This window comes from Bactrocera oleae, chromosome 2 (assembly GCF_042242935.1).
Source record: "Bactrocera oleae isolate idBacOlea1 chromosome 2, idBacOlea1, whole genome shotgun sequence".
Lineage (NCBI taxonomy): Eukaryota > Metazoa > Arthropoda > Insecta > Diptera > Tephritidae > Bactrocera > Bactrocera oleae.
This window is the reverse complement of record NC_091536.1, coordinates 95,853,579-95,881,468: the sequence shown is the minus strand read 5'-3', so window position 1 is coordinate 95,881,468 and position 27,890 is coordinate 95,853,579. Positions and strand designations below refer to the sequence as shown.

At 33.8% G+C, this 27,890-nt stretch overlaps 2 protein-coding genes across 9 annotated transcripts in view; one reads left to right on the top strand and one right to left on the bottom strand.

Moving 5' to 3' along the window:
* The window catches only part of foxo (forkhead box, sub-group O), a 76,816-nt gene that overhangs the window by 37,544 nt on the left and 11,382 nt on the right, over nt 1-27,890 (top strand). For all 7 annotated transcript variants that reach the window (XM_036357201.2, XM_036357197.2, XM_036357198.2 and 4 more), the window contains 6 exons: nt 16,638-16,930; nt 18,322-18,543; nt 18,980-19,145; nt 19,220-19,511; nt 20,736-20,854; nt 20,951-22,013. In XM_036357201.2, the coding sequence (XP_036213094.1) occupies nt 16,638-16,930; nt 18,322-18,543; nt 18,980-19,145; nt 19,220-19,511; nt 20,736-20,854; nt 20,951-21,331 (1,473 nt within the window). In that variant the 3' untranslated portion in view covers nt 21,332-22,013. The remainder of the gene's footprint in view (nt 1-16,637; nt 16,931-18,321; nt 18,544-18,979; nt 19,146-19,219; nt 19,512-20,735; nt 20,855-20,950; nt 22,014-27,890) is intronic.
* Nucleotides 23,515-24,436, bottom strand: LOC106618780 (mitochondrial import receptor subunit TOM20 homolog B). Of its 2 annotated transcripts, XM_014236665.3 has the most exons (2): nt 24,322-24,436; nt 23,515-24,200 (listed from the first exon to the last, which is right to left on the bottom strand). In XM_014236665.3, the coding sequence occupies exons 1-2, from the start codon at nt 24,329-24,331 to the stop codon at nt 23,707-23,709; spliced, it is 504 nt and encodes a 167-aa protein (XP_014092140.1). In that variant the 5' UTR covers nt 24,332-24,436; the 3' UTR covers nt 23,515-23,706. The 2 variants fall into 2 exon arrangements, with proteins under 2 accessions (XP_014092140.1, XP_036213096.1); XM_036357203.2 differs by lacking the exon at nt 24,322-24,436 and having other exon boundaries at nt 23,515-24,315.

Genomic DNA, 27,890 nt, shown 5'->3' with positions numbered 1-27,890 from the left:
ATTTTTCGGTTAATATTACTCACAGTTTATATTAAATATTACCACTTTTTAGTTTGAAGTGCATGTTTTTAGTCTTACTAAATCATATTTATTAAATATTAATTTTCAAATATGACTAAAAATCGCAAAGTACAGGTGATTTAGGAAAAAACTTTTACTAGCTATTTAGTACTTTAAATAAAAAATATCAACTTTTCTAGCTGAGCCGAAAAGAATATACAAAATTTTTAAATACGACTAAATATATTAAAAAATTCGTGATAAAAATATCAATATAATACAGTATATAGTATGTACTCGCATTTTATTAAAAGCTTGAAATTTTAGTTTCGTTAAAGCTCCAAACAGATCACCGAAATTTTTACGGAATTGAAAACGGTAGCTTAAGGTAGTTAAAAACATCATACATATGAAGTACCTATTCATGATGTAATCATAGGAAAAAATCAATGAAATCGGCATAAGGTTAGGTTAGGTTGGAAGGTCAATCCTAAGAAATATCTCACTTAGGCTGCTTAGAACGCCGGTTCGTTGTCATACCTAAAAACTCCTACAAAGCTGGATGAAAATACCCTTACAGATCGACAAAGCGTTTTGAGCCTATAAAAATCGGCATTAGAAATGGCAAGAAACCAGTTTCAGTTTCAATGCAACGATTGCAATTACGTATGACAAATTAGTTTACATGAGTTAAAAAAAACTCATCTCATTTCTTACTGGGTATGTTTGCACATTGTTATCAATATTGGCGGGGGCTTTACAGCATTGCAAATTCTTTGAAACTTCCTACCACCCACCGCTTAGCAGATACGTTACATACACATGCATGTCTGTACATGTGTACATAGTATGTATGTAAAAATTCTTATACGCACATCTCTACTCTGTAAGCTTATGCGAGCATTGTGGGTAGTCAACTGCACAGATTAGTATCACGCAAATTGTTACAAAACTTTTGCGGAATTCAATCTACACAAAGTCGTGAACTTCCTGGTTACTCATGCACAGTTATGTTGTACGCAATGCAGACACACACCCACATATACATTATATAAATACATATTATTATATTACTTTTCTTCGCCTGAGATAAAAATGAAGAGCAGATAAAAGTAGCGTACAGCAGTGAGCAGCAAACAATTCGATTAATCGCGAGAATGCGCGCATATTGGCGTCGCAAAGACGCCTTGGCGCCCCGTAATGAGGGATGTCGTTCTGCTGCCGAGATAACTACGTGCAAACATACGAATATTCCGGTCATTTGTGTGCGTGTGGATGCAAGTTGTTAGCAGTGGAAAAGAATTCAAGTAAAAACTATTCTTATTGCAGCGCTAAAATTGTTTTTCTGTTAAAAGTATGGCTGCAGGGATAAAAAAACAAGTATAATATATTATAAATATATTTTTGTGTGGGTGTAAGAAATTTACCGTAAAAAGTTGACACTAAATATGTAAAAGTTGTTGCAATTTTATTCACACCTGCATCATTAATTTTGATTATGCTGTTGCGAAGAACTGGTATTTTTTTTTGAAAACTTGATTTTTCTATTCAGAAGCAGCTTAACGACTTGATACAACCTCACATGCGTCATATCTTCAATAATTGATAAATTAATTTCTGAATACGCAATGACAAAGAAAATCACTATTCTTACATACATATACTTATATTGATGTGTATAAGCCGAAGACATGTCTGTATAGCCTCAGTATACAATTAATCAATTCTCACATTACAAGCGGATGCCAAGCGAGAGGCAAAAATTGTGCCAATAGTACTTATAAAAATTCGTTTGACTGAATTCAAGATCGAGAATGTTTTAATATGATGTAATTACATATAATGAAACACACCCATTAGGAAAAATTACACTGTGAAGTTATTTGGTAGTACTAAATGTATATGTACATACCGATATTTAAGACTTTGAAATTATATTCAAAGTTCTCAAAAGTGCTACCAGATGGGATAACAGTTATTCAAAAGTCAGATGATTGCAATGGAGACACATTCTGTACAAGCTGAATAATTTCCCCTACAAAATTTTATGTGAACTGGCTAACATTTTTACACAGAGCAAATATAAAATTTTGTCTTAAACTTGAAAAAAAAACTGAGAAATAGGAATTTATGAAAACATAAACTCTTGCTTATGATTATCGTACTCAAGTTTATACGTGATTTACACGATTTTAAAATGGTCCTGAGAATGTAAATGACGAGCAAAAGCCAAGTCCTCCAAAAGCTAGTAATCGTGCTGAATTGATGAAAAAGTTCGTAAAATTATTGGTATCGATATTTATGGAATTTTAACTGAAGAATTGGGTAAAAGAAAAGCTTGTGCGCGTTTTATTCCACATAAATTAAATGATAAAAAAAATACCAAAATAGTAAAGGTTTTTTTGATGAAAAAAAAATTGTTTCTCTCATCAACCATCCTTCATGACAACTTGATCCATCACCATGTGACATTCCTATAAATGACATAAAAAATCTGTGCATGCGCTGATTGCTCGTTCCAAACGTTGTACTGAGTCTAATGAAACCTATTTGAATAATAAATGTAATAACTTTCAAAGAAAATATAATGTGCATTTTATTCTATAGCCAAAACGTTTAGTTAGTTTTAGCACACATCTTGTTAAAGTCAGATTGCAATGGATCAGTCCTATTAGTACCAACCTAAGTAAAGGTCATCATAGAAGAAAAACCAGCTCTCAATAATTGGTAGCATAATAAACGAGCTTAAAAGTCCAGAACCAGTTATAAATCAGTGTAAATCCCTGCAGAGTCACTATTTTTACATATACAATTGAACATACATATGTATAAATATATTTACTTATATATCTATGTATGTGTGCAATACACATTTCCCGCTAATTCCTCCAAAGCATTTATGTGTATTTATTCTATGACAAGCGCTTATCCTCATAATCGTCTGCAAACCAGACAAGTGAATCCATTGCGTTTTCCACCACTGCAGACCTACACACACACACACACACACACATGCATGTATGCGCGTAAGTGCTGATTGTTTGACCATCGCCGGTTAGACGACGACGACGCAATTCCCATTCAATGAATAAAACTTTTTCAATGGACTTACAAATCCACTTTGATGACTAAAATTATTGTCAATTCCCGCGTGCTCATTTCCTTGGCAGCTCAACTATTGATATGAACTTGGCTCAATTTAGTTGCTGCCACATTTATGTCACTCTTACATTACTCCACTTCTTTCACAAATGTATTACAATGTATAGTTTTTGGGGCAATGCACCTAAAGCCAATAGCATACATTTGTGCGAGCGTCTTTAGCCTAACACTGAGCGAGTCTTTATATGCAGCTGTAGTGATATTATTCAACTTGTTCCGCAATCTTTTGTGTTTAATGTATATATATCCCTCCTCTCCTTTTGGCATATAATTTGTGCAAGCGCTTGCCTGTCTCGTCTACAAGAAATTGACCAAGAAACGAGTGCCGGAAGATATTTGCTACACAAACACCAGAAATGGCACACAAACACTCTCACATATACATATAAGTGTGCTGTAGTCAGACGTGTCTCGGCTGTACGAACAGCGCCAACACTATCAATATGACACTTGCCACATGAATATCCTTTTTTATGTCCTTCGTGCGAGTGCACTTGTTTAGTTTAGCGCACAGTTTGCTTGCCAGTTGTCAGCATTTAATTCAAATTGCGCTCATTTACTGCATTCTACTATTCCTGGCTACTTTTTTGCATGTTTTCTTTCGTTTTGCCGTTTTGTTTGCAATTCTTGGTGAATGTTTAGATTTTGTATTTCTTGTGCATTTGTGTCAGTTTGTGGTTGTTAAATGGAGTGTGATAAGGAATGCTTTTTTTATCTAGATTTATGTGAAGCGTTATTAAATGGCTTGGTGGTTTTTGCTTGGCATTTGCATTGATTGTGGCTATTTAGATGTGGATGAGTAGAAAATGCAACAAGTGAATCTCATATTTTTGGCGTTTTAGTTAGATTTTGATTTATAGAATTTATTATTCTATTCTATTCTTGCTTCATTGGAATTCTTGCTTTTGGAGTAAAGTCGGATTCGCCGTTATATGATAATATGGCCGATTTTGACTTCCAAGGAAATTTCGTAATTTCATTTACAAAAATTCGTTTTTACTAGAACTTCCAACACAAGTACCGAGAGATCTTTGGTTGAGTATATAAGTAGCGGTCAGCTAAACCTGGCTGAGTCTCTTATAGTTTTCATAATTTTCGCATCTTATACAAGAGTAAAAGTTTACTGGCTAGTAGTCTTACACTCCACTAACGCGATTTTGCTGAATTTTGGCTCCAATATACTTAATGGACTAAATTGGTTTTTCCAAAATGCATTCCTCGGGCACTGTTTGCTATTACTTTGAGGAACGGAGTCCTTAAATAAGAGCCAGTTTCTTAAAAATTGTTTAAATTGTTTTTAAGGGTTTAATTCGAAAATAATTTTTTCACTAAGGACAACTTAGATTTAGTCCAAACAGAGATAACGATCGAATCTGCATAAAGAATTGAAGTACAAATTTGAAAGAAAATCATAATTTTTCTCTTAAAAGTTTTAAATAACCTACCTTTTGGTTACCACTTGAATACAGACATCATATAATTATCGAGCGTGGAATGAATATCATTTAAAAGTGACAGCATTGCCCGTCCGAAATTTCAAATTTGAGTCAAATGAATATATTAACGGGTTTGACTTCAAAATGATGATCAGATTGGTCGTCTGTCAATTTAATTATGTCAGATTTGGTCAGTTATTGCGAATAATTGCGGAAAAGATACATAGGAGTTCTTTTGTGAAAAGGCCACTACATATTTATGTATTTAAAGCCCGCTAAAAACAGATATAGGTATTATACGTTTCAAAAGTTGTTTCCTAATTTTAATGGTTCCTACTGCAACTATTAGAAATTATATTTTAATTATTATTACAAAAAATAAGATTTTTCCTAAATATATTAGGTCATTAACTCATTACTCACAGGTGTAGCGGAACACACAGCGAATATCAAGCAGGAAGTTCTCAAGTTCAATTTTTTTGCTTTGCCAATATCAGCAAACCTTAGCTTGATAATTTTTATCATTTATTGAAAATTTGCTATAATTGCAGTTTTCGGTATACAAAAATTATTTCGACTCAGTTTAATAATCAAAACACTAGCCACATAGCAATGTGTCTGCTATTTACCATATTTATTTACTTTATAAATTAGCTAAATATATTTTTGCTGAATTGACGGATAGACACTCGCACGCGCATCCAATTACAAGTTCATTGAATGCGCAGCACAGTTCTAAACAATGATTACAAAGAGAAAAATATTTGAGCGGGAAAGAAAAAAATATAAAATGTTTGCAAGTTTAGCAGTAAAAGAAATTTATATGCATAATTCTGTATCTAAAGGGAGATCCATTTCGAGGTTTCCTACTTTTTCAAAGAAAAATACACGTTTAATTCAAATTTAATAGGGAATGTTTATTATCATTTAAAGAACATTTTTTGGTATTTATTTTTTGAAGGTTACCTCTTTCAAATGTTGGCCGCGGCTACGTCTCAGATGGTCCATCCGTTGAGTCGAATTTTCGATGACTCGTTCGAGCATTTCGACTGGTTACTGGCGAATGACACCCGTGATGTTTTGCTCCAAGACCTGAATCGAAGCGGGATTGTCCACATAGACTTCAGACTTTACATACACCCGCAGGAATAAGTATAATGGTGTGATATTACCCGATCTTGGTGACCAATCGACCGGTTCAAAACGTGAAATTATCTGCTCACCAAAATGTTCTCTCAATAAATCCATTGATTGATGCGAGATCACGAGCTTCAATAGTCGGTTATCATGGTGCGGTAACGGCCACCATTGACGGTTACGTTCTTATCGGTATCATTTTTGAAGAAATATGGACCGATGATATCACCGGCTCACAAACCACACCAAACCGTTGCTTTTTCTGGATAAAATGACAGCTCTTGAATTTCCTCAGGTTGCTCTTTGTTTACAGCATGATTTAAAAAATTTACTCCAGAAGAAGTATAAGTTTGTCTGTGTGTTTATTGTCAATTATTATATATAATTTAGTATTTTAATTTTTATTCGTTTCATATTCCAATTTTCATAATTTAAATATATTTTCAACAAAAATGCTTTCATTCAAGCTTTTGCCCCGTTATTAAAGCACTCACCCACAACTTCTGAGCTTACGCTGACAAAGCATCTAATTTAAAATTGACGTGTATCTTTATTCCGAATCTAAATGCGTTTTATTTTTGCAGCGGTTTTTTCTATTGCCATTTCATTCAACCAACAAATAATGTATAAATATAAAGAATGTCACCGCATTTGTTTTAAATTACAGTATTTTTTATTTCTTTTGCTTTGCGCGCATTTAGCCGATGTTAGCGGACTGGTTCGCCAGTTGTCCATTGCTGAGAAATATTGCAGCTGTTCATTTGGCGGCTTGCATGATTTTTACAATGAGATTAGAGCAATGCACACAAGAACACAAAAAAAGTACTAATATCACAAGAATGTACTTGTGTGTGACAGTGGTTGCCCTGTCGCGAATATTCATATATATGGTAGATATACGATTATATGAGTGCTGGAAAATTCCATTTTCAACTTGAGTTTATTTTTTTTTTTACTCTAGGCAGCATATAATTATTTTCAATTTTTTTTATTATTTTTTTTTGCTAACTAGTTTGCAAATTATTGATTTTTCTGCAAGTTACGATCTAAAATTAGATTTTTGAAGGTGTTTGACCACTAAATATTTAAATTGCAGTATGCTTGAAGCACGCATGCATGCTATCGAAGGCTTCAGTGCAAGGCTTTGAAGTGCTAATAACTGTAATTAATGGTCTAGTGTAGAAAACGGATTATGTTTCCCATTGACATTGGCAGGATTTTATTATTTTTTAATAATTAGTTTACAATTTTTAGATAAATTTAAGCTGTTAGACTTTTTGTGGGAAGGCAAAGTAATCAAATGTATATGAGGTTCACTCTTAAAAAAATTAAAAAAAATATTCTTTAATAGCATTACTTATTTATATGCAAGTAATCCGAATAATCAAGGATCAAAGATACTTTTCAGCTGATTGTTATTAGTGCGTTTCTTTCTCTTGTTTCCTCTAAATAAATTTCTTTAGAAAATAATTTAAAATATTGTTTCAACATTTTTGTGATCCGATTATTTTGCATGTGAACCACAAAATATTTTTAAGTCTGTAAGAAACAAAATGGGCCGAAAAGCCTAAAACTATTCTCAATATAATTTTTTATTCACATTAACTCTTAAACATAAGTATCTGGATATATGTATAATTAACGGAAATGTGTTTGTAGAATTACACTTAAAGGCTTAATAATGGTGCTTATGCTGAATAAGTGAACACATATACTAATAGCCTAAAATTATGCTACAATAATAATTTGTACACAACTTGATTTAGGCCTACTGAAATGAAACCAAGCTGATGATGCGAACTTTGGGGTGCATTTCTATATAAAGTTAAGAAGATTTGCTTTTTAATACGTAATTGTTTAAAAGCCTAAAATTATGCTTATGAAAATATTTGTTTTCGATTTGCCTATATTTTGGCGCATATACCTATATGCAAACTTGTTTATTTCACATAAGTTTTGGTGTCTTTATATTCTTATAGCCTAAAATTATGCTACATTAAATGTTTGCTTCAAAGTTGCCTACATTTTGACGTTCAGAAATAAAACAAAGCTCATATTACCAACTTTTGCGTGAGTTAGTATACAATAAAGCTAAATAGTCCTGACAGTATTATACTCAAATGTCTAAAAGGCCAATATAAAACTAAATGAAAAAAAACTGTTTTCATTTAACTTTAATATAACTACATTTTATAGCATTGATATGCAATATAACAATGTTTCAAATTAGCTTCTATAAAAAAGTATTCAAACAAACTCAAACCTCTTAAACCCTTACAGCTTATCACGCCTGTTATCATTTCACTGATAACTCTTAAGCTTCTAACGTATTAATTGAGACATGTGTACTATAAACGAATAAAATGTTTATTAAAATATTATACCTCCTAGTGCCGCACAATTGACCTCAATACCAGAGCAGTTAACTTTTGCATATCACTATTGTGTACTTACGCGTCTTTCCTCTCACTATACACCGCCTGTCAGCGAAGCTTTCGCGTGGCGCTCACCTATCATCACTTTGTCGCCAACAGTTACAACATACATATACATACGTATCGTGATACGCAGAGAACACTGCCGACTAACTGACTGGCTTATCAGACAGAGTGAGCACGCACACGTATATATATGTGTGTCGTTATATATTTAGTCATATATATGTGTATGCAGTATATACTAACTAATGTTACCTATACATACATGTTTATATTATATATACAGCAACAATATTGAAGCGCTGATTGCCCGTCTGTTTGGCCGACTGCTATGTGAATGGCCTCTGGTTGAACTTAATCGAAATGCGATAATTATTATTATGTGCCATTAAACTGTTTTTAGATAAGTTGAGGGAATTTTTTCGGCATACTATAACACACTTTTTTGTTGTACCCATTAATTTTCTAAGTAGATTACAGTGTAGTTTGGTATTTATTTTCATATAAATATTTTTTTTATTAATTCACAAACTTTTCTTAATTTTTTGTACAAACACCTTGTTTTTTGTTTTATATTTATTTTTCAATATCTAATTTTTTATATTAGTTAGCTTTTTGTATTTTTTCATGTTTATTTCATGCTTTTTATCAGCTGTTGGCTGACTGTTGAGCGCTAATTATCTCCTTTAGTCTATTTTTAGTCAAATATGTATATACTCGCATATGCCAGTACTTGTGCTTCTTTTTGAAGAAATATATAATATATATGTGTTGCTGGCTTATTACCGATAATCATATCTATGGAATATGCTATATATAATGTGGATTCATGGTGCGTGTTTGTGTGTTTATGCTGGTTGCACGTGTATGCTATATTGCCGGCATGGTAACGCAAATATTTACACACACTCTCTTTGTAGGGTAGAGGGGTATCTAGAACATACTTGTATATTGATAATAATGACTTCCAAACTGTAATTTTGTGCAAGTATATTTGCTAAGCAGCTTTCAATTTTCACCAGACACATTTTATGATTTACATGTGATCATATATATATATATATATATTTATATATATATCGATTTTCAGTTAGATTTGTGTGCGTGAGCATCATTTCGTGCGTAATTTACTACGGAATGAAAATCAGTTTTCGAAATTCACAACAAAATATATGTTTTACATATCAGACAAACGAAAAATTTAGAAAAATTAAAAAAAAAAAATTAATATTAGAGTATTTTATAGTTGCAACCACTATAAATAAAATTAGTTAAAATATTCTGGCCATTAATTATATACTATGGGCACATAAGCAGTAAAGTTTTGTGGTCATAAATTTAATACACACACGCAATTTGTGTAAAAACGTTTTTGTTAAGACCTAATTTCAAAATTTCACTGCTTTTATTTATATTTGCCAATATACATAAATTTAAAAATTCCAAATATTTATCAAACTAAAATAAAAAAATATAAAACTTTGTACTTATATTTATGGCGAGGCATCTCTACGATTGTTTTTTTTTTATATACATTTCTTTCTGTCTTAAATTCTACACGCCTAATGACTTCTTATCACAAAGCAGATTCAAACAATGTGAGAAAGCAGCAAGTGCAGAACAAGATACTAGAGAAAAGAAACTAAGACTTTCTATGGTAACTGTGATGAAAGCCCCTTTTTCTGCGAAAAATTGATGTAATAAATATTTGTTTTTTTTTGTTGTAAGTGCGTATAATAATCCAACAAAGTTGGGGCGTATTACAAATTTACACTTCAGCATCATCGTTGCTAAAGCAACGTGTTTTCTTATTATACATATACCTATATGTATTGAATTTTTCATTATGTTGCTTTAAGATTTGTGCAGTAATAATTTGAAGGAGAACATGCAATATCGCATACACGTCAGTGGAAATTTGACAAAACAGCTTATTTATTAGGAAAAAAAAGTATCGATACATTTTTTATAGATAATTTTATGATCTTCAATTTTTGGCTGAGGCAATTTTATAATATAACATGCCGTTGCGCTGAAAATCTCGAACCAATATTTTTTTTTTTTTATCTTTGACCTCGTGCAAATTTTTTTCCACATACTAAGATGCTGCTACAACATGTTGTAAATTTATGGATCTTTGAATGCCTAAATTGACCGGATTAATATAATTTAATTTGATAATTTTTCAACTTTAATTTTGTGAGCATGCCAGAATTGCATAGGTGTATTATTTCTATAAAATAAATGTATTTATTTACTAAATTTTTGAAGTTGAAATGTTGAAAAAGACTTTTCTTCTTAATACGTTAAAATCGAAAATAAGCAGATGTTTGTCAGTTGCCATGTCGAATCGTTGCCATAGGCATAAATAGTTAATTTACATATAGACATTTGTGTATTTACCTTAATCTTAAATTATCAAAATATATATTTTTGATAAAAAAAATTTAAATCAAAAGTTTATGTTTTCAAGTAATATAATCAATTCAAATTAGATATAATTTAGTAAATAGTTTATAATTTATTATATGGAAAAAAGCTTATATTTGCATCATTTAATTAGAATAACGAAGCTAATAAGACTCTTATATTTGCCACTCACAATATTGAGAAGCAAAATTTATCTCCGATTATTTTGTACTAATGACAGGGCATTTATTTTCCTGGAGAGATAAACATATCCAAGTATTTTCAACTGGTCAATGCGATAATAGGCTCAGTTTGTTAGAGAAGAGTGGCGATAAAATGAAACAGTTGAGAAAATTTAGGCATTATAGCATAAGGCTACAATAATCCAGCTAAAAATATAATTTTATCAGTAAAACATGAGCCAAGCAAAGGTGTTGCTAGGCAGCAGAGTGCAAAAATCTACAAGCATATACAAATTGGCCTTTAATTCCAAGTAAGGCGTTTTAAAATAGTACGGAGAATTAGAGAAATAAATACAGATAATGATAAACCGTGGCAGGTGTATTATGATAAAATATGATCATTTATTGAGGCATTATTAAAAGCTGCTGTGAAATTGTGAAATGTTTTTAAGAAATATGAAATATGGCAATAAATAATACAGAAAAGGCAAAAATGAATATTATTTATATGTATTCCAACACAAAGTCCGTCAAATGCTTACCACTTTAAGTTGCACATACATTAACTGACTACTTTCACTATTCCTGTGCTAATTTCCTTTGGCATAATTTCGAGCTAATAATGTCACTAGCACTAGACATTAATATGACAGCTCGTTGCCAAGCGCATGCTGCTTTGCTGCTGCTCTCATGTATTCCGATACTTTTTTTTGAGACATAATCATACGTTGGCGAACAGTGCTCTTATAACAAATATAGCAGAAATCCAAATACCAGCAGTCAGCTTAGCGGTTTGTCGTCGATAGCATCCCCCCTTTCCTTTCGTTTCGTGCAGTAAGTAATCCATATAAATATATTTTATGCAGATTTAAATAGGCCCATAAAGTCATTTCAATAAATTAGCGAATTGCGGAGCAGCAAAGCAAACAAATTAAGTTAATGGCATTAAAAGGCAGTGCCAAGACATCTCCCAAAGAAAGGGGAAAAACTAACGCAATGACTTTGCTGGAGACTCAGAAGCTGGTAGTTGGTGGTGGTGGTGGTGGTGGCGTTGGTGGTGGTGGTGGCGTCTGTGATTTTAACATAAGAGATGTGTTTGCATGTGTGTGCTATGCTATATTTATATTTTTGTAAAAATATGGGTAGAAATACAACTTTCCGCACTTTTAAAAAAAAATTCTTTCGGCTTTATTGCGGTGAAAGCGGCCGCCGACGATTTCTTGCGGTTAACAGTTGACTCACAACCTCACCGATTAAAGCGTAGACACTGGAGCGCATGTAAGCTTATTCACGCCAATTTTACAAAAATATATTTCCATGAATATATACATATATACACATATTAATATATTTACTTGTAGTACTTACAATTGAGATATCACGAATTTCATTAATGCCTTTGGAGCGCCTTCCATCATATGTACATTTGTGCATATGTATGTGTATGCATGTAAATGTAACTGAAGCTGAGTAATAGTTACAGCATCGCTTAAAGATTAATAAAAAAAAGTTCTCTACGCTTTCATTGCGATTTCTTCTGCATTCAGTGAAACATATACACACATACACACATGAAACTGAGCATAATTCACTGGCTTTCCGGTTTCCTGTATCATTGCTCTAATTGTAGAAGGAGTTGGTTGTAAAACTTTTACTTGCAGCATTTTTATTTGCCACAAGCTGCCGAGAGACTGTTACATATAAAAACACATACATATACGCAAACAGCAAGGCAAACAATAGTTTGAACAAATATTTGCCAGTATAAATATTTGTTGGGGTAAATACATATGTGTTTACGCTAGTCGGCTGCTATTATCCTGTCAACCGACTTGTTACAATTTTTTTTGGAACATATCAAATTCATATACTTTACAAACACACACATATCTATAATGTACAACTCGGCACGTGAAACTTGCCACATATCTATTTGTATGGAATTTTTTTTTACTACAAATCACTCAAGCACACAAGAAAATATATATGCTTAAGATTGTACGCCCACCACAGCAACCAAATCTATGATGTTTTTTGGTTTTGTTTGCGCTCTCTTAACTACCGGTCGCTTGACATTGATAGGCACGCACACGTACACATATCTGCGAGCGGCAATGAAGCGTGTAGCATATAACTGTTACATTGCCTAGTAGCCTAGTAAACGCATATGCATGTCAATTATATTTATTACTATACAAATTCCCAGCTATTTACACTGCACACATGTCCACATGCCCACATAAATATACCCCATAAACCCTGTGTGCCTGTGTGTCTGTCTGTCTGTCTACTTGTGTGTGTTTTGTGCACATTTTTCCGTCGGCTGAATTGTTTGCCCAGTTCAACGCGAACGCGAAAAGGCCAATAATTTGTTTGTGCGCGTGTAACTAGCCAGCATTCAAATGCTTAGCAACAATGAGAAAGGTGTGTGTGTGCGAGGGCGTATGAGCAACTAATAGTCGAGGCGGTAATTTGCGCGAGTCGCCCAAACCTACTTACTGTACATACATACATATGTAGACAGCTGTTGGCAAAGTTGGATATATGTATGTGTTTTTTTATCCATGTGTGTATGTATGTATATAACTATGTATGGATATAAGCAAGTATAGTATATTAATACACTTTTAGAGCGTTTGCGCTTCAAGGGCGCTTAAAAATTGCGTTGAATTATTTGAGCGCCCGAATGCTGTACAACAATAAAATTGATTTGGTTTTGGGGAATTTCCTAGAATATTGCGTATATTTGCGGCCTATTACTCTCGCGCATTTTTGTTTTTTTTCACCGCTTCTTTATGACTCTACGCAATACCAATGCTCTCATACAACACCAGAAATATTTGAAGCAATACATCTATGTATGTATATGGGTATTTGCATACGTGTGTTTGTACATTTCTATGTGCTCACTCGTGTGTACATTTAATCAGACATACATATGTAAGCCCTTATTCGTAGCACACGTTATGCTTACGGCGATCTGCGTGCGTTGATTGCTTGACAAATTGTGATGTCATCAGGTTATGATAAATGTGGGTGACGGCATATAGGCATGTTCATGTAGACATATTTACAAGAAGAAGCATATGTATATATAGAAAAATATGAGTGCTCTTAATTTTAATTAAAATTATAGATAATATTTTTGTTTAATGAGACCGACGTTATGCTAACCATTAACACTTGGATTCCGAAATCGCAAATCGAATTTTTTTTCAAGCTGTTCAAACAGACTGGCAGCACTTGAAAAGAACTGTTGAAAATTATATAATAAATATAGTGTTTGGCAACATTGAGTTGTTTTCTTATAAACAATTTTTTAATTGTAGTATTTTACTAATTTAAATAAATAAACACTTTAACTTTATCGCTTTCGATTCTAATACTAAAATATTTGTATAGAAAACACTTTTATTTGACGAGGTACCTTCACAAAATTAGGCACGAGTTATTGTCTATGACAACAATGTAATCTCCGGAGAAATTGTTCAGATCAGATCTCTATATCATATAGCCGCCATAATAGTTAAACGATCGGAATAAAGGAGGAACCTTTGTATTTGTGAAGGGTATTAAAGGTTCGGTGCAACCAAAGTTAAAATTTTTTCTTGTTTTTTTAAACAAACTACTCTTAGATTTTAAAACTAGTCTAAGATCTGTACAAGTAATGCTCGTCGCCTTGAAATATGAATTGAATTAGAAGGCTGTAACTCAAATATAATTTGAGATATCGACTTGAAATTTTATTACGTTATTTTTAAGGGTATAATCTATCGAAATACGAAATAATCTATTTTTTTTTTTAATTTCATATTAATTAATTTATTAAAATCGATTTGTACGACTTTTTCTTGCTTTTCGTTTCAAATTCTTAAAAACATTAGCAACTTCATTATACTTACATGAATCTTTCTTGTCTTTCACAATATCTCAGCATCAAGTGCGAAGCTTTAACGCGAACAAATCCACATCACCCACTTTTTGACCTCTTACAAACTCCCACAAACTCACAAGCCCAAAATTGCCCCACAAAATCCCACAAACCAAAACTAACGGTGCTTATATATTTATATATATGAAATTGGCACTTAAGCGTTTAAATAAATATGATTACATTAAGTGAAAAGCATATAACCACAAAAAATGTGTATGCAGAAATTTTTAGAAAACCAAAGTACCGAACTAAAACCCAAAGGCTAAACCATTAGCTTAACCCCATGACGACCTGGGCAACAACCAAAAATTGAGCACGACAACCGTGACAACGAAAAAGCAAAGGAAAAGTGTAGTATAGAGGTAAAGGGGACATAAAAGGGGTGTGCAAACGTGCAAAAAGGATGCCGACGCAACTATTGGCAGTGACGCCAAGAAAAAGTTTAGCAAAAAGTAAAATTAAGTTATACTTACTTTTTTAGAGTGACGCATGCACACATACACACATACACACACACAAATGCATAAACATACAAACATGCCTACACACCCACGCAGTCTGCGGCATGATGCGTCGCCACGTCACACCGCTTATAGTGAGGAAGAGGGGGTGTTGCGCACGATGTACCTATATGTGTATGTGTGTTTATGTATTTGTGTGTGGTGAAGGAGTGATGCTGGAGCGGTGGCGACGGCGGCGCATCCTTCGTTACACGGCAATAAAAGGCGCCAGACCGTCGCTCAATGCCGTGTTCGCTGTCGCGTCATCAACGAGTTTGCTAGTTTGGTTTGTTTTACTGTCGTTTTAGAAATTTTTTCTGCTCACCGTTTGCAGAGAGCAATTTTTTTGCTGCGCTACCGTTTTTCTACTACATTTTTCTTACACGTTGCTCCCGTTTGTTTGTGTTTTTGCTTTTTTTCTGCGTGATTTGCTTAGTTGCCTTGTCGGCGGAAATACAAACGCACATGTAAGTCATGCAAGACTGGCGAAATATATATGTGTGTGTATGACATTTTCATTGAGCAGGTGAAATGGTGTTGGTGTAAGGCCTCAGACTTATGAATTGTATGGAGCATATTCTCGATATAAGTCTGTTTGCGTCCCTGGCAACTTGTGTATTTAGATGATGGTGCTTTTTAGATGCGCAATTTGTATATATTCAATAACTGATCTCGGTTACGCGCTGAACTCCAGCGCCATACCTCGTGTACTCTTTGCAGCCACCTACCCACATCCAGTCGCTTACTTCGACCGCTGACAACTCCTTGCCGCACAGTATTTATGGTTTATGTCATAAAATATGAATTGACAGTTCAAATGTTCAAATGTGAGCATAGGCAAAAAGAAGAGAAGCGGATAAGGAGAGACAATGGCTTTGAAAGACACTGCCTTCGCTTCGACAGTCCAATTAGCGCAGCAGAAGCATGGCGTTTCTTGGGGTTTCTCGCAAGAAAAGCGATAAAAATGTCGGCAGACAATCGAAATGTCTTCGCCGAATGGCGGACAAATTCGGTAGTTGGGGTATAGTAATAGTAGTTGAATAGAAATCGCTGAACGGCAGACAATGACTGGAATGTTGTCGCAACGTAGCGCTTTCAATTGCTTACAAATTGTTACATCAGCGATGATATATGAAAATGAAGGCAACTAACCGCCACGGGTGTCAGTGGCGGCCAAACCTAAGTCGCGCCAAATGTTATGAATGAGAAAGAGGGAGGGAAATGACAACTCAGCAGGATGAAGATTCAATTGTGTTTTTTCAACTGATTTTTTAGCGCAATAATTGCGCGACAATTGTATATTTTTGTAACGGTTTCCTTGACTTGAATTGTGCAAAGTTCAAAAATGCCAGTAATTAAAGAGCTTTAATATAATATTTTATAAAATTTTTCTTACATATTTATACTTGATATTTTTTCTTACTTTCTTCGCATTTTAGAACTCCATACGTCACAATCTCTCGCTGCATAATCGTTTTATGCGCGTACAAAACGAAGGCACCGGCAAATCCTCATGGTGGATGCTGAATCCCGATGCCAAACCCGGTAAATCGGTGCGTCGACGTGCTGCTTCCATGGAGACGTCACGCTATGAAAAACGTCGGGGGCGCGCCAAAAAGCGTGTAGAGGCTTTACGTCAGGCAGGCATAACGGGTCTCAACGATGCCACGCCATCGCCGAGTAGTAGTGTTAGCGAAGGTTTAGATCACTTCTCGGAGAGTCCATTGCACAGGTAACTATTAACTTCGAATTATTTGCAAACAAATGTAGTCATTTTTATTAAACAAATTTTAAAAATAATAGTAAGTATTATTTGATAAAAAATAATATTAGATATTAAAAAAAAATTACAAGCATTTGTCTGTCTATAGCTGCAAAAGAAGGCTTTAGCATTTAGAAAATTTGTCTTGCTTCCTAATATAGCTTTTGGTTATTCGTCTTCTTATATCCTATGATAAAAGCATTTTCTTAAGTTTTGGCATTGCGTGCTATTAGCAGAATTTTTTCTTAAATAGTAATTTTTAATTAAACTTCCTAAAAAATATGATTGAAACACTTTTATAAAATATACAATAAAAAATAGCATGTTTTATTAAGTAGTTTTAGCCTAGATTTCAAGCACTTTTAAGTAACTTATTAGTTAGCGAAATATTTATATATGAAGCTGGCGTTTGTCTTTAATTATTTTAGTATTATTAGAAATTTTTTACATTGGTTTAATAATATATAATATAATAGTAAATATACTTAATAGTAATAGAAGTTTAAAAATAATTTTGTTAGGTCTTACATAATTAACTATAGCCCAGCCTGGACTACAACAATATAGTCTGTCTCGAGAGTACATCTGGGCATAGTTGTACTTCAAGTACGTTTTAACTTTTGCCTCAGTTTGAACAAATTCCATTCAACGACCATTCACTTGTGTTCTGAGTTCAGTATAAAGTGGTCAGTGACAAATCTGGGGTACGGTGGATGCGGAAGCAATTAGAAGCTCGATTCTGCAATTTCATAATCCTTTTCATATTTGAAACTTTCTTCGCACAAATATTTTGTATACTCCAATATTCATGAAGGTTATGTCCAATATTATCAACCTCATTTTATGGTCGTCTTCCGAGTTTGTACAATACTTACCGATCCAGACAAATTCGATCATCAGTCCTTGGCCGGATGAAATGCGTGTTAATTCCGATATCGTTGAAAGTTTGAATATATTTCAATATAGTTGCATTTCCGTAGTACTCCCCCTATTGTACTGATGCACCGGTAGTACGGGGTCATTTCCCACAGACTGATTAACTTTTGTTTACCTAAGATTTCAAAACCTAGATAAGTTTCCATAAAACTCTTAACTCAATAACTAAACTTTTGTAGACATTATTATAAATTTATAACGCATTTTAGAAATACCATATATATAAATATATATAGTAGTTGCCATATTTGATAGCTAAACTGCATTTAATATTTACTTTGCACCTTTTATAAAATTATATTTATTAACTCAACTCATTTAATTATAATTTTTTATTAATTGTTATATTTCTTTGCGTATCCGTTTTTTGTATATTTTCATTTCGAATGTGATTTCTTATTGGTTTGCTTGCGATGATTTAAAAGTGGTAACTTTCAATTATCACCGGATTTCCGACAACGCGCCTCATCGAATGCCAGTTCCTGCGGACGTCTCAGTCCGATACCAGCACTTATAGGACTTGAGCCGGATTGGAGTTTCGGTGGCGATTACACAAGCACAAGCATTACGCCAGCACAGGCAGCGTCAATGGACCAACTAGCTGGCTCAATAGCGGAGGTCAAACTGCCAAAGGATATTCTACAAGGGTCAGTCACCATATTTTCAGTTCGCCCTTTATTTGTGTAAACTGGTGATTTTTATCATTTCAATATTTTTTAATTTGATTTTGTATTTTGAGTGTGTATGAGTTGCAGTAGAGTGCAGATGATGCAAATTTTTGTTGCTCAAACTATTTTAGTTTGCACAATTTTGTATTTGGAAATGAAATATGTACGTGTATTTGTAGTTTCTTGCAAGCATATGTGTGTGTGTGTATATTATGCATGCTCGATGTGTTGAAGCTCACGTCGATATTTTTATTTTCAAGCACTTTGTATATATGTACCATATGTGTGCATGTCTGTATATGTAGTGGTGTTTAGTGCACTTTCAGCTATTTCCAAGCATTTTAGTCCGCAGATAAATAAAGTGAAATTTTTTGTCTCTTCCTCTTACCACTAAACGGTCATACGGTTGGAGTAGGTTTAGCGCTGCCTCCGGCATACCCACACAGCCGCCACCGCCATACCAGGCACCACAGACATACAGCCTAAACGGACCGGTCGTCACGCAAGGCTACAGCTTGCAGGCACAACAATGCCTGTTGCATCGCTCGCTGACGTGCAGCTGCTTGCACAATTCACGCGACGTAAGCCTCTCGTATTTTACAGCCCCTAATTTATGTCTTAAACTTTCGTTTTTATTTTTCCCGTACGCTCGCAGGGTCTGTCGCCCAATTCAGTCACCACAACAATGTCCCCCGCCTATCCGAACAGTGAGCCCTCGTCGGACTCCTTGAACACTTACAGCAATGTGGTCTTGGACGCCGCCAATGCCGCTGGCGTTGCGAATGATAATGGTACTAGCTTAATGGTGCAGCAGCAACAACAACAACAGCAGCAGCAGCAACAGCAGCAACAACATCAACAACAACAACAACATCAACAACAACAACAGCAACGACAGCAGCAGCAGCAACAACAACAACAACAGTCACTTAACACAAATCTAGAAGGTAAAGCGCTAATTGCTTGATTAAATATAGACTTTCAAAAAATGAAATCGGCAAAACCTTCCGAAACTGTTAATTCAGTATGTAGATAAATAGTTTGAGTATCATAAATAAGTAACTTTAACCATTTTTAGATCTTTTGATATGCAAATTTTATTTAGAGTTTGTTGCTTAAATTATATTTCTGGGATAATTAAACATAATTGCCATAGCGTATGAATCAAATTTTAGCAATTTCTAAAATTTTTAATATCAGCCCTGTAATATGTTTAGTCATTTGCTTTAAAATATGCCACCTTAGCGACGGATTTACTTCAGCTACAATTCTCTAGATGTCTGTGACCTCCAGAATCGTCGGGGTCTAATGTCAGTTCGCCACGCGGATTATTTATGTATATGAGGGTGGAGCGTAAAAAATGCTTGTTTTTTTGCTTAGCCTGAGGGTAAAATTTGTAGATTAAAAAAAATTTGATAAGTGTTGTATAAGCTGTGGAGAGTCCTCTTTTTGGCCAATAAAAAATTATCAACTTAAAAAAAATTTTGTGGTCATTATTGGAGTTTAAAAAAAAAGTATTAAACGACACCATGCTTTCCTTAAGCGTTAAAATAAATATTAAGTCAAAAACCGTCAAATTCGGTAATTTGTATATTAATGTGAAGAGTTTAAACCAAAAAAAAAATTTTTTGTCTAAAATTTTCCTTTTTTTATAATCTACAAATTTTACCCTCAGGCTAAGCAAAAAAAAAAAAAAACAAGTAAGGAAGGGCTAAGTTCGAATGTAACCGAACATTTTATACTCTCGCAAAGTCAAATGGTATACTCGTTTTAGATTTTGAACAGTTTTGGTTCAATTTAGATAATTTTTGGTCACAAGGTGGCATACTTTAAACGTATTATTCACGCCAATATAACCATTGTTGCTTGATTTGCATACAAGAAAGTGAAAAAATCAGATGGAATTTAAAATGATGTTATATGGGAAATAGGCGTGGTTGTAATCCGATTTCGTACTATAACATAGAAATATGAGACGAATATTACATACCGAATTTGGTTGGTTCCAATAGTTCTTCTACGTTCAAATGGTACATAAATTTGAAAAACCAAACCGTTCTGAAACCTTAAAAGAGAATAAGCAAGCTTTGCGATTCTTTAGTTACAATATTCAAGACTCGACGACACAGAAGCTTAATTCCCTAATCGTACTTTTTATTTGACGTCTGCAGACAATAACTGCGCATCGACGCTCATCGGACAGTGCATGGAGGCGCTGAACAATGAACCACAAATTGACGAATTTACATTGGACAGCTTTCAACCCGGTCTCGACTGCAATCTCGAGGAGGTGAGTAATGTGTGAGAAATATAAACAAATGTATACCAACGTCAAACGCTTTGCATTGTCTTTTTACCTTAACCTCACTCAAAATTCCCTTCACAGCTGATCCGGCAGGAGATGAGCATTGACGGCATGTTAGACATAAATATACCATTCACCGCTGACCCCACAAGTGTTGCCAACGATACGGCGAATTTGGTTAATAGCGCTCTCGGCGGAGCGAATAATGTGCACCAACAACAACAGCAGCAACAACACCAACAACAGCTGAATCAGTTGCAGGCTCAGTTACCCCAGCAACAGCAGCAACAATTGATGCCATCACTGTTGAATAGTATCGCTAGCAATAACAACAACAACAATAATAATAATAATAGTAATATGTTAGAATTGCCTACCGCCACACCGACGCAAACAAATCTAAACGCACGCGTACAATACTCACAAGCGAGCGTCGTGACGCCACCATCCTGGGTGCACTAGAGGAGTGGGTGTGCATGGAGAGTGGGTGTAAGTGAACGTAATGTGGAGTAAATTAGTTATAACTATAACAACAACATTATTAGCTAAACAAAGTGGTAATCTAATCGGTGGATTTTGTCAACACTAGCAAATGCAAGAAATAAAAGGATACTAATAGCGAGTAATTGGTAGCGATTGCCCAGATACCCGAGTGTGAACGAGGTGCAGCGTGCGAATGTCCGACTGTTGCAGTGGTGACATTTGATATGCAACATCGTGTACATACATATAAATGTACGTTTAATGTAAAATGATCTGTGCCGCAAGTCGGGAAGTCACGTAGCACATACATATATACTACATACACATAAAGCGAACGGTAGTTGACGAAATGATATATAACCTAACTGTAAAAAAAATAATGCCAACGAATTGCTTTCTACCTTCTATAAATTAAATCAAAATCAGTTTACAAATAAAAACTGTGTTAAAATCACAATTACCAAAACAAAAAAAAAAAAAAAACAAAAACATAACTAATGGTCATATAAAATAAGCTTAAAAATTGGTTGAAAAACAACAAAAAAATGTTAATAAAACAAAAACAAATTAAAGACAATAGCGACATTGGAAACGGATTAGAGCTAAGCAACTGCAAGCATAACTGTAAACGAGCGGATAGCATACAGACTCTATTTATAAAGTAAGTATAAGAAAATTTGTATTATTTTAGATTAGAGTATATATGCGTATGTATACATGTAATTATTTTTAAGTTAACGTTGCCTGGCCTGACCTCGAGAACTGTCAAAAATTAAGTAAAAGTGTTTGAAAGTTGAACAAAGAACAACTGTAATTCACTTGTTTGAGAAGCTTCTTAGCTGTGAGTAACGACACTCTTAATGTTAACCTGGATTAATGTTGTCGCCTTCAAAATAGTCCCCATTCGATATTATGTACTTATGCCAGCACTTCTTCCAATCGTCGAAACACTTCCCAAACTCGATTATTGATATAGCCTTTAGTTTTTCCAACGTTGCGCTTTAAATGTCATCTGTGCTTGTAATGCTGAAAACAGTCACCGACATTCCGCCCTTCCATACTTACCACTCGTATTAAAGAAAATTTGTCTGAAGTTATGCCCGTAGTAGCAACGTAAAACTCGGTTGTTCTCTTGTGTTTTCACTCTTTTGTACACATTTAGTTTTTTTTTGTTATAATTTTAAATGTAAATAGTAAATAAATGTATTCGACTGTGATTTTGAGTTAGTTTAAGAATACTTCAAATATATTCAAGTTTATTTTTTAATTAATACAAAATATCGAGACTGACAATCCTGCGTTCCAAGAGAGCAGTCAGCTCACTCGTTTCTACGGGAAAATCTAACTTTCGCGGATATCCTACCGTACGGTCTGTAGCAGCTGACGGTAGAAGCGGTGATGAGTGTTCATTTACATTGCGCTCTCATAAGATATCATATACGTTTATTGTGTTTCTACATTTTTGCGGGTGGCTGTTTTCGGCATAAAACAACTGCCCTTTAAGTAAATCGGAAAAATTCATACGAAGCCATGTCTGCCAAATACGGAGGAAAGGGCTTCGTTACAGTATTGTTTTTTGGCTAAGCATTCACAAACAAATTTTTTGATCAATTGAACTCTGCCAACAAGCGAAATTTTAAATTTAAAAACTCCCGTTACTTTCTGAAGCCACTTCATTAATGTTTTATTAATGTATTTGTAAATTAATATTTTATACACAAAAACAAAAAAATACTATTTAACATATAATAGCTACCTTTGAATCGTTAGTGCGAAGCGAATCGAACAAACTACAATGTCGATTAAGAACAGGGTACATGGACTAAATTTCTTGTATGCAATTATATTTTATTTTAAGTTCTAAGTTTTAAAAATCAGTACTAAAAAAATATATATATTTCTATTAACATTTTTGTCGGTAATTTGTCATTTGAGTCATCCACAATAGTTAACTGATTATAAAATCTGTAAAACACAATTTGGTCTCATTAAAGAGATAAATACACCAATTTAAGCAGATAACCACATGAGGCGCTAACTTAGTAATTGCTTACAATTAAATTGTAAAATAATTGACGATTGAGCAGCGCTCAAAGCTAGAATTTTACATCATATCTCAATATAATTTTTCTGGACATAAATGATCTAATGACAATCCTAAATCATTTTGAATCCCAAAAAGTCGTTTTTTGTCTTACTTTAAAATTTATTATAATTTTATACAAATATAAAGTATTTTCTATGCTCTCACAACAACATATATGCATATACACAACAACATATCCTAGCATTTTAATTGTATAATCGAACGAAATATACGCACATCCACACACAAAGTCTCGTATTCACAACAGCTATTCCAGATCATCTATCAAAATTGTACTCGGCGAACCGTCAACAAAACAAACCGGTTTATCAGCACTGTCAATTGAATTGGCGCTAACTATTTTCGGTATGCCATTCATTTCGGCATTCGCGCGATTACTAAATTCCTGCAGCTTAATAATCAGCATGGCAAATATCTGCGGCGAGAGTGTGGCTTGAAAGAAGCCCAGTATACGCGTCGGCTGTTCGCAAACTCCCAAAGCATTAACGAAGTGCACCACACCATTCTCGAATTCGCCACGCCCAATTAGTGTTTCACCCAAATTGATTTCCTGTGCGAAATAGCGGTGCAGCGCTTCGCAATCATTCAGACTTGCATTTCGTACCGCATTTTGATATTTACGAGTGCGCCTTCGACGCTCGTGCACTTTCATTTTGTATTCGGGATCGGCACGTCGTTTCCTATCGAAATAAATGCAATAGCCGAGAAAAAGTGTGCCGGCAACACCCGCTGCTATGCCAACTGTTGTTTTGTTGAGCGGATTCATACGAAACAGATTTCACAATTTTATAAAAATATACAAATAAAAATATTTTGAAATTAATTTGATTATAAATAGAAATTTTGACTTCTTCTAGCTTACTCTGACTCATGTTATAATGATTTTGAAATGCGGTTTCTTTTACTTTAAAATTTTTGACATACAATGTTTGCTAACAGAATTTTGATGTTGCTATTTAGGTGTTCAATTTGGGGATTTTTTTTATACTTGGGTAAATGTAAAAAAAAAAACATATTGAATGAATTTGTTATAATTTTTTGATGTTCAATTTGATTATGCTGCACATTTAAGTGTTGTTTAAAGTTCCTCAAAGCTAGAAATTTCAATATTTTTTTTGAACTGTTCAATAAAATACTCATATCATTTAAATCCAAAAAGATAAAACATTGTCAACTGTTTTGAAGTTTTCAGTTTAAAAAAATTGATAGTGTTTTCTTAAAGCTTTCACTTTATTTGCTTCGATAATTATTTTTATAAGAAACTGATAACCGAATTACAACTCAACGTAAATTCAATCTGTTATCTCAAAAGAAAATCACTCTCTTCGCTGACTCCTCCAACCGCATTAAGAACGGAGGTGATGAAATAAAAATGAGAATTACTAAGAACACAAAGTGTTAGTATTATTATAATTGTATGCGTATAATTGCCCACAAATTTTTATTGTTATTTTTCTTATCATTGAATGGCTGCAAATATACAAAAGTACACTCATACATGTATATTTGAGTACGAACCCAGCAGTGAATACAACTGGTTACAAACTAGTTTAGAACTAGGGTGCAGCAGGCCGAGTGTAATTTTTCCATACAAAATTGTGATGGGTTTTGTGTGCTGATCTCATACGAGATGCCAGTTGTTAGATTATTGTCAAATATATACCAGTTTTATATTGGTTTAAAACATTGCCATAATTGCCACTCATATTATTGGGTACAATTTCGATTTGGAAATTTTTTTTTCAGTTCGACGGTGTTTTCATTGTCAAAATACTGATTCGATGTTGAATTTTGCTTTCTTAATAGTTAACCGGTAAGAATTTTATTCTTCTCAGACTAGTTCGACTTTGGTCCGACGTGATTTGGTATTCTTTCGTACTAGTTTGATGTTACACTACAGGTACAAATTCATACATATTACTTAGCTATATATAAGTTTATATAAAAGTATGTGTGAGACTGTGCATATCAATTTGTATGTCCTCTTGCAAAGCATTTCAACGCGTAGAATAAAAGATTCATTGCCATATCCTGCGCCTATTTAATGGTCTTCCTTTACAATCGTTAACATTTTTTCTGCGTTTTACAGTTTTTGCTTGTTGTGTAAGCTTTTCATTTGCGAGGCTCTGATTTAGTTAGCTGCTTGCAATGTTAACATGCCATATAAGTATACAGATGGCATTACTTAGCTTTGGTACACTGGTATACATACATATATACACACATATTTTAAAGGATATTTTACCAAATTACAAGAGACAAGAAGTCATACACACAGCAAAGCGCACAAATGAGTGTGCTGAAATTGCCTGGTGAGTCTAAGGGGATGTTTGTTGCTGTGCACACTTATACAAATATATGTATGTTTGTAAGCTTGCGATAATTTTGATTTTTATTTTCTACGTAATGTGCGCGTGATTTTGTGCCAACGGCGGCAGGTTTTTCATTTTTATTATTTTTTCTTTCGGTATTGACGACCGTAATAATGTATATGATTACGCCGCTGATTTACTTACAAGTACTATAAATATGTGTATATGCATATACTACATCGTAGTACTCGGTGTGTGAATGTCAGTGTTAAAAACTTCTCTTTGGGCACTGCAGTGGTCGCCAGCATCGTCGTCTCGTCGGCAAGTCAGTTTCAATTTTGGCTAAAGATCTCTCAGCAATTTCTTACGCTTCATTCATTTATTTCTTTTGCTTTTGCGCATTCATTCATATTCATAGATTTCCACTGTAAAATTACATTATTAACATAATTTATGCATAAATGTCATTTAAAATTTGTGAAGCCACTCTTGTGGGGACGAGAAGAGACGTTGGCATACTTTGGCTGCGCAGTAGTGGGTACTAGTTAGGCGGCTGGAGGAATTTAAAGCAATACAACAGCAGCTTTAACTTAATAAAAGATTAGCTACCGTAAATTTAAGTTTGCTGTTGGGGAAAAAGAAATTAGTGAGATTAAACTTTCAAATGGATAATCTTACATTTTCGAGCGTTTAAAGGTATAAACGTTAATATTCTTGCATGAATTCCTAAACTTCTTGGTAATTTTTGTTGTTGTAGCAGAAAAATTTCTGAAAAAGTTTTTTTTGTTATCCAATGTTTCTTTAATAAGGCCACTTAAGGCATATGAAATAATTCTTAAGTTTAATTTACATTTATTTTGCTCGAAAATTTTCGATTTTCTAGCAAAACCTAAGGCAAAATTTTGATGTTTTGAACCTCTGCATATTGCTGACCTCTTAAAACAAATTAAATAAAATATGTGTTTCTAACTTACAGAGCTGTCAACTTAGTTTCCTTAAGCGAAATAAACAATTAATATTTAAGAAATGTATAAAAAATATACTTACGCATTATTTTTAATAAATTACGGTCAATAAAATTTATAATTAATTAATATAATAACAATATATAAAGAACTTTTAGTCATTTATATATAAATTGGCTAATAGTTAATTGCTCTATTACATAGTAAATTGAAAACAATAAGCCGCCGCCACTTGCAAAACAGAAATAACGTATCCTTTGTGTTTTTTTTTAAAGACATTTTATTTAATTAACAAAAAATAATGTACATTAACAAAATTATAATAATAGGCGATCATTTTTTAAAAATTTGAATTTCATTGATCGCGTAGCCGTTTTCCAAGGGGAATTCCGAAAAACAGTGCCTGGCGGTAAAGCTTTTTATGCTGTTTTCGATTAAATCCTTTATAGGACAAGTTTCTAGTTATGTCCACATTAGAAATATGCAAAAATATAAAAAAATATTTGTTTAAACCGTAAAGATAGACGACCACCTTAATGGAAACGCGCTATTACAGATCATGAGCTTAGAATGTTAAACTTTTCCAAAGCCCATTCACACAATTTGTAGCACATATTTCCATCAAGCTTCGTCACAACTAATCGCTAACGCTGAAATATTTAAAAGCGCATTTTAAACAAATGACTGCATCATTAGAGCTCGTTAGAGCGTAAATAGCCTCTAAATCGGCAACTCAATTACCTACTTGCCGTAAGTGAGTTGAATTACAAGCAAATGAAATATATAAACGATCCATTACACGATTCAATACGAAACGTATGGTAATGTGGAAGCTCGTCAAAAGCACGCCGAAGCGCACTTGAAGTCCAACAACTCACATAAAGTATCGAAAGCGCTTATAAAACACGCCAAATGGGCAATTTGTCTCCTTGACAAAAAATATTTTTATTCCAGTCGTTTTATGTGTGTGTGAGTGTGCATGTATTTGTAATTGGCTACTAATTCACTTTAAAAATTTAGCCAGCAGCGAAAAGGCCAAGACGTTGAGTAGAAGTAGAGGTGGCAGCGAAAGTTTGCAGGTGAATTTCAGAGTTACCACCGAAATGAGCAAACGCTAAAAGGAGAGAGGGGTGCCACCAGCCACCAAGCAACGC